Consider the following 8,283-nt stretch of genomic DNA (forward strand, 5'->3'; position numbering starts at 1 on the left):
TGACAGTGTTTTCTAGATAACACATTGAACTAATTTGCTATTGCTTTTCAGACTTCAGAGGAAAAAACACATACTTGTGCTGGGTATGCAAGTGAAGGCTGCATGGTGTGTGTGACTTCAGACTGCAAAACAATACAAGAGTTCCAGTTGGACTAATGAAAAAGTGTGATCTAGATTTTTTAAATGTGTAAAAAAGAATACAGCAAAGAGATGGGCATGATGTGAACTGCTATTTCAAGTGCAGTCACAGAGTGTGATATGTGGGGTGTGCAAGGCAGCAGGCAGTGGGTTGGTGGTGGTGCTAGGATTGAGGAAGGAAACATCACACTTCATCATGACCTGTCATCACTTTATGATTAAGATTAACAATTTAATCCTTCAGAAAATACAGAATCACTGGTGATAGAAGAGCTATTATTTTTGGTGGCATTTGAAATAACCCTGCAGGAGAGGAAACAACAGGTGTAAAGTTGTAGAAATAGGAGACAGAGAGACAGCTCAGGAAGTTATTGAAAAGTTCTGTGAGATGTAGTAACATCTGAAATAAAGATTCTTGCTGATTCTGACCATAAAGAATGTGAGTGTATGTCATAAAATGCCAATAATTATAGCGTATTCTTTTCCTCTAGGACTGGTAAATAAATATAAAGAAGTTACATTTTGTTTTTCATAAACAAATATGCAACAATCTTGTTTCATGACTATTAACATTCTAATGTGCTGTTACTAATATATCCAGTATTTGTTCACCGGAGTCTTACCTAAAAGGTCATTCTGGGGCATCCACTTATAGAGCCGAGTATTGAGGCCTAAGGTATCCGGTTTTTTCCCATCAAATCTCCACAGAACCTGTTACAGTAAAGAAAATATCTTATTCCATGAGTGGAATTCAAAAGTTATAGAATGTTAGAACTGTAAAAGGATAGGAACGAGATCAAGGGATGTTAGTAAATCAGAACTACTCAAAGACTGATGTAAATAGAATACTCACATTTAATTTTCTCAACTTTTATAACTAGTTAGGCACATAAGGAAATCATGATTTTCCAAAACAGTATCTTAGAAAAAATCAGATTATCAATGAAAAGTTCAAGTATTTAAAAAATCGTTACACTTTTTAAAAGAAAACCTATATGTGGCCAGTCATCATATGAAAAAAAAAAAAAAAGCTTAACATCACACATCATTAGAGAAATGAGAATCAAAACCATGATGAGACAGCATCTCACACCAGTCAGAATATGATGATGTGGGTGAGGTTGTACAGAAAAGGCTTGCTTTCTTTCTCTGAATAGTACCATGAACATTACTCAGGTACACCTCTTACAGTGATTCTCCTGCCCCAGCCCCCCAAGTAGCTGTGATCACAGGTGCATGCCAACATGCCTGGGTAATTTTTTGTATCTTTAGAAGAGATGGGGTTACACCATGTTGGCCAAGTTGGTCTCAAACTCCTGAACTCGTGATCCGCCTGCCTTGGTCTCCCAAAGTGCTGGGATTACTGGCGTGAGCTACCATGTCTGGCCTATAGTTTACACTTTTAATCACAGGATTGGAATTCATTTTCCTTACTCCCCTGCTCCCCACATGTGGCAGTTATTATTCTTAAATTAATGACATTCAATCGTGTTATACTACCACAGATCTTTAAATAAAGTATATACCGCGTAATTACTAACAGAGCCAATCTTCTCCTTTGTTGTCAGGTATTTTATATAAGCATCTGACTTAAAGTGCAAATAGAAATATTACATTCCATAATAGTAAACATTCACCAAGAGCTTCCAGAGTACGATAAGTAAAAGAGATGGCCCAAGAATCAGTCAAGTGTTCTTCACTCATTGGATACTGCTGAGATTAGGAAAACTGTTCCGAAAAAAATGATCATGAGTCTTACTTGTGTTTTTACAAGGAAACAGTTCTGGATACACATTTTTTATGAAAACACCTGAAAGTCATTCTAAAGACTACATTAAGCACCATTTTCACTTACCTGAAATATATTGAGTTAAATTCAGCAGTATGTATGACTGTTAATATCAGAAATTAAAAACAACTCTGGGTCTCAAGTTGCCTTTGGTGGATACTTATGGAGCAGTGAGTTCCCACTGATGCTAATAGAAACCACTCATGCATACCAAGGGTAGAAACTCCCTCAGGGCCACATGCAACCTCTAAGTCTGAGGCACAACTATGACTTCTGTCGGTGGATGCTATACAAGCACATTTAAGGCTATATTCGGCTATAAAGAGTTCAATCTACTCTTTAATACTCACTCCGTGTAGATCACATACACAATTCAAAATTTTACGGGACAGGAGGTGAAGTCTCCAAACACTTTTTAAATACCTTTCTCCATACAATTAATTGTCCGCATATTTTACATAGGGGAATGTTCATACTTAAAAACATTTTCTTTTTAAATGCAACCACAATTTTCAAACTTATCACTGTTTGTCCAGGAATATCCTTGTTCTAATTTTTCAACTTTTGGTCAACTTCACAGTTGTCAGAAGTTTCTATAATTGGATTACTTACAATCTTTAGCAGGCTCTTTCAGTAGTTTTCCACACCAGTAAGACACTTCATCTTACCTTTTGTGGGATCTGGGCAAGGGCTGATGCAATTACGTTGGCCCTTTCTTCTTTCATGTTAGTGACCATTGACCCCAGAGAAAACACCACGACACCATTTTCTCCAGAGCTCTGTACAAACTCTTCCATTTCCTGTGAAAAAAGAATTTGTTTCATCACAAAAGAGTAACAGCACAGCAGGCACTACTGAAAGAATTGGGACAAGTTACTAAAGAGAGAAAATCAGGTATTTTGAGTAATCATTGGAATAAATAATATTTTCTAACTGACTCAATCACTCAGGGTTTTTGAAATGAGATACAAAATGTGAGATAGGTGGACGCTGCTAAGAAAATTGGGGAAACAAGGGGAGAAGGGGAAGGAATTGGGGGCAAGGGGGGAAAGGAAAAAAAAAAAGCAACCAATAAAACGGAAACAAGGAGATAATGTCAAAAATATTACACACAGACTCTTCTCTTATAATACTAAAATTACTAATATACGTTCTTGGAAAGTGGCACCACTCAGCTTTAATTCTATATTGTTGTTCTACTAAATCACTTGTGTTGATTTCAGGCAGGTTTTCTGTAGGATTCTTTTAGTTGGAAGCCATTAGTGTTTACTTCCCTCACTATGAGCTCTGAGGATAAGCTGCTCACTGTTGGGATAATTTTATATCTACATTTATGTTTCTCTACAGCGCTTTTTACTTCACTTAAAGTTTGTCAGAGTTTTCTGGTAGTTTTTGAAAAACTAAACAAAAATAAAAGCTGATGGTTAAGAACCACTGACATTCTGGAGTTTGGTATTGTAATTGGAATTTCTGTGAATTAGTCCAGGAGTCTTATTTATAATACAGAATTGTACAGTATACAGTTACATAGTTGAATGATCATATTTTCAGGTTATTGTTTAGGTGGAGCACCTATTGACCTGAAATCACACTGTTAAACTGATGTGCTATTTATAACTGCATGTGAGGAACTCCCATCATCACTTTGTTGTGTCTCAGAGGAAGCACTTGCACCAGAATAGAAGAGGCCACCAGACCTTTCTGCAGGGGAGGGCTTGTCTCTCTTTTGAGTAGCTCACTCACACCACATTACACTCCTCATGAAGATGTGCTTGGCTGCAATCGATTGAGAATTATTTTGACTTGCATTCTCCAATGTAAGCCAATATTTAAACTTAAATACTTTTGGATTTAATCATTATGGTGAAACTTTTCCTTATGGTTCTTAACAAAACAAAGAAAAAATGTCCAAATGTTAACTGAGCAGACCACATATTACAGAGCATTTTTAAAATATGATTTTTAGTCTTGACATAAGAGTCGTTGTAGTGCTATTCCAGGTAATACTTGGGGCATGTAGGTATTGTACGTGACTGTAGTTGACTGTTCACCATATTTCCTGTAACTGATGCTCAGTGTTTCACCTCACTAGTTCGATGCTGAGAGCCCTGTTTATCCATGCAGTGTTGAAGGAACCTAACCTCTGTTTACAGATTCATCACTGATATGGACCGGTTGTTTCTTCTTCTGTGATAACATCATAAAAATAATATAAGATTAATGTAAGAAATTTTATAAAAGCATGGAAAATTTAAATAAAATTTTTCTAAAATTTTTATGTTGTGATATTATTTATGTAAAATATATTTTTTCATCGTGGCTTTTGTCCTATTTATGTAGCTAAATGTATGCATGTGACGCTTATTTAGAAAATGTTAATCTTATTGTGTATGCATTTTCCTCCTGCAAAAACTTGTCATCTTGTTACATTTATCATTTCTAACTCCCTTTGTTTGTATTACAGCTGACAGTGTAATTGAATATTTCATTGATAAAATTATTGTAATGCTATTGTATGCACATAGAATAAGTTTTTAATTATTCCTTCATTTAAGATGTTGGACTACTTCCAATGTTAATTTCATCCATATTTTCCATAATGTCAAATAGGTGTACCTTGATTAATATTTTTCTCTCTATGATTTCACATGAATATAGTATAAAACTTACAGCAATATTGATTTTTAAACACCTGATACATTTTGTCATATCTTATTCTCTTATATAGAAATTATCTGAGAATCTAATATTTAATTGAAATGAAAGCAACCTGGGTTAGCAATTATTTTACATAATAAACAAAGAACTGGTTTCACAACCACTGACTTGCATTCAAATCTTTCTGCAAGTTAGTAACACCAGCTAATAGTAGTAATTATCAATATTGTACTACTAGTCATCCTTTTTCTTGTCCTTCTACAAGTCCTACTCTCTTCCCCTTCCTACTGACACTATCGGTTTCCCTTAGTATGAGTGGGAAAATCTTTCAAGAGTAGGGCAGGGTGGCATAGATTTTTCATTAGTCTTACCCCAGCTTTTGTCTCTTGAGAAAGTTATCATATAAAGCCCATGCAATTTGCATTCAATATAGATATTGAGTTTTAACAATGGAATAAAATCTCAGCTTTATGTGGACAAAAATTATCTTTTAAGAGATGACTTAATAATGTAATAAAGAATGCTTGCTTTGTACACGTTTTAAAAGTGTGATACGAATTTAAAATATATGAGTTTATTGTGTTCTTTCATAAAGAATATAATCTTATATGCCGACAGAATTTTTTTGGTATTGAAACGAAGAACACTATTCAGATACAAGTGGTATAAATTATTTGGTCTTTATTATACATGCATTGTCATTATCTCTATGTTTCTCTGCCAGGCAGCTATGATGTTAAGGCAAGTTGACACAGGGAGCTTTAATGAGTCCCTTGTCATACGGCAAAAATCATCTGCTTTCATAGGGTATGTTTATGCTGTAATATGTAAACCCCTGGAGACTCAATGAAGAATGATTTAAATGCTTTAGTAAGATTAAGTGAAACTGAGTTTGTCTGCAAATATTATAGGAACACATTTATTTTGTTGAAGAAGTGTTTTAAGCTGTGATACTGGTGAAGATCCTCATTACCTATGGGAGAATTTTAGAATTTCAACTAGCTCATTGCTGTGGGAAGTCAGGGACCCCAGATGGAGGGACTGACTGAAGCTGTGGCAGAAGAACACAAATTGGGAAGATTTCACGGACATTTTTTAGTTCCCCAAATTAATACTTTTATAATTTCTTACACCTGTCTTTACTGTAATCTCTGAACATAAACTGTGAAGATTTCATGGACACTTATCACTTCTCCAATGAATATCCTTGTGATTTTCTATGCCTGTCTTTACTTTAATTTCTTAGTCCTATCATCTTCTTTGTAAGCTGAAGAGGATGAATGTCGCCTCAGGACCCTGTGATTGTGTCAATTGCACAAATTGTTTGTAGAGCCTGTGTGTTTGAACAGTATGAAATCTGGGCATCTTTAAAAAAGAACAGGATAACAGCAATGTTCAGGGAACAAGAGAGGTAACTTTGAACTGGCCACTAGTGAGCCTGACGGAATAAAGCTATATTTCTCCTCTTTCATAAGCAAATAGGAGAATTATCGCTGAATTCTGTTTCTGAGCAAGGAACATCCCTGAGAAAAGAATGCGCCCTGAAGGTAGGCCTATAGACAGCCCCTTTTTAAGGCATTCCGTCTTTTATAGTCGAAGCCTAAGGGATGAAATAAGCCCCGGTCTCCTATAGTGCTCCCAGGCTTATTAGGTGGAGGAAAATTCTCACCTAATAAACTGTGGTCAGACAGATTATCTGCTCTCAAACCCTGTTTTCTGATAAGATGTTATCAATGATAATGGGTGCCCGAAACTTCATTAGCAATTTTAATTTCACCTCATTCATGGTCCTGTGATTTCACCGTGCCTCCATTTGCTTTGTGATATTTTATTACCTTGTGAAGTATGTGATCTCTGTGACCCACATCCTATTCATGCACTCCCTCCCCTTTTGAAAATTACTAATGAAAACTTGCTGGTTTTAGGGCTGGGGAACATCAGGGATCCTGACGGCATGTGATGTCTCCCCCGGAAACCCAGCTTTAAATTTCTCTCTCTTGTACTCTTTCTCTTTATTTCTCAACCCAGCCTAGACACTTAGGAAATAGAAAAGAACCAATGTTAAACATCAGGAACGGGTTCTCCCGATAGCTCATCTTACTGTCAAAACTGGTAAGTCTACTTTTAGTCAAGTCCACATGGTGTCTGTCAACTATGACTTTGCAAGATAATGTAATTCCGATGTACTGAAAAATCTGGCACTATTAAATGAAGAATGATATCTCAAGTGACCTGCACATGCTAAGTAATTAGTAGTATTAGTAATAATAGCAAAATAATAATAATTGCAAAATAAACAATATCTCTGAATAACTGGCTACAAGCCAGAGACACTTCAAGTGTTTTTCTGTGTTAATATTTTTTCACACAACACAATATAAAGTTGTCACTATTTTTGTAAATGTAGGTATCATTATTCCTATCAACATACTCGTCCACTTTTCCATCATCTGTTACCTGAATCCATGCAAAATTTCCTGAATGGCTGGCTCTTTATTCTGACCCTCCTGCAATTTAATCATTGAATATCTGGAAAACGCTTCTTAAAGAAGAGAATCTTTTCATGTATCTTTCTTTCTTAACTCTTTTTCATAGTTTTAAAAGTGTTAAAATAAGTATTTCAACTCCTAATATGTATCTGGCTCTAATTTGCCTCTCAGCATCATCTGATTCTTAGTCTCTCCCTGCAAATTATACCTGAGGACTTGAGAACTATCCTGATGACTTTACCTGTTTTCCTTCCTTTGTCTATCTCTCCCCATCATTCTTTTACTTATTCCTACACATTGTTCAGCTCTCATCGTAGTAATCAGTGACTCTAGGATACTTTCTATGATCTCCACTGATGCTTTCTTGACATTGGGTTTTTCCTTGAGATAATAGTTTTTATGTAATTTTTACTACTTGCACATATTCTATCTTTTCAAGTAGAATGTAAGGTATGTGGGGACAGAAACTGTGTCCATTATTTTCACAGAAAATTGTGCACTTACCTGTGTTTTGTGCTAATCCCTTTGTAAATATTATTTAAATGCATGATCAATACCTTCTTAGGTGTTAAATAATGGAGACTTTAATTTAACCAACTCTATTTTTGAAGTCTCCTTAGTATTCCCCTCTATTAGTAGTACTCATAAAACTCACATACGTGTGATGGTATCACTATGTACATGAGCTCTAATTGGTATTTGCTTTACCCCACCCACTTCCCATCTTTCTTTCAGTGTAAGTCAAACACTCTGAATGAAGACTGTAGAATCATTTCTACTGAAAATTCGAAGTCAACAAAATAAAACCAATGACAGTATGTTTACCTTAGGTAGGGGTTTGGCAGGTTTGCAGTGGAGTCCTCCAACAAAATCAACATTTGGTAAGAGTGGATGTGGAAACTGAAAATTCCAGGAGTTTCGAATAAGCCATATGTCAGCTTTCCCCATTGTCTCAGATAATGTAGTGGGTCTTCCTGACAAGAAAAAGAAAAGAAAAGGTGGATGACACAAGATAATTACATTAGGTTATTTTCTGAAAGGGGTTAGAAAAATGAAGGCAAAAATATAGGCAAAAGCGTCTGTGCTTTGAAAACTATATGCTTATGCTCATTCATAGATATAATTTAATTTTATGTATTTTTTATTTTGCCCATGAATATTTATAAGAAAGGCAAAGTAGTAGGAGAATTGTGAGGTTAAGCTACATCT

General features: G+C 35.5%; 1 protein-coding gene across 1 annotated transcript in view; it reads right to left on the reverse strand.

The window, feature by feature from the left end:
- Window positions 1-8,283, reverse strand: part of LOC105533285 (UDP-glucuronosyltransferase 2B9-like) — a 46,847-nt gene that overhangs the window by 36,933 nt on the left and 1,631 nt on the right. The window contains 3 exon segments of the mRNA XM_011971680.1: window positions 762-849; window positions 2,596-2,727; window positions 7,900-8,048. Coding sequence (XP_011827070.1) covers window positions 762-849; window positions 2,596-2,727; window positions 7,900-8,048 — 369 coding nt within the window.

This window comes from Mandrillus leucophaeus, unplaced genomic scaffold (assembly GCF_000951045.1).
Source record: "Mandrillus leucophaeus isolate KB7577 unplaced genomic scaffold, Mleu.le_1.0 Scaffold1238, whole genome shotgun sequence".
NCBI lineage: Eukaryota > Metazoa > Chordata > Mammalia > Primates > Cercopithecidae > Mandrillus > Mandrillus leucophaeus.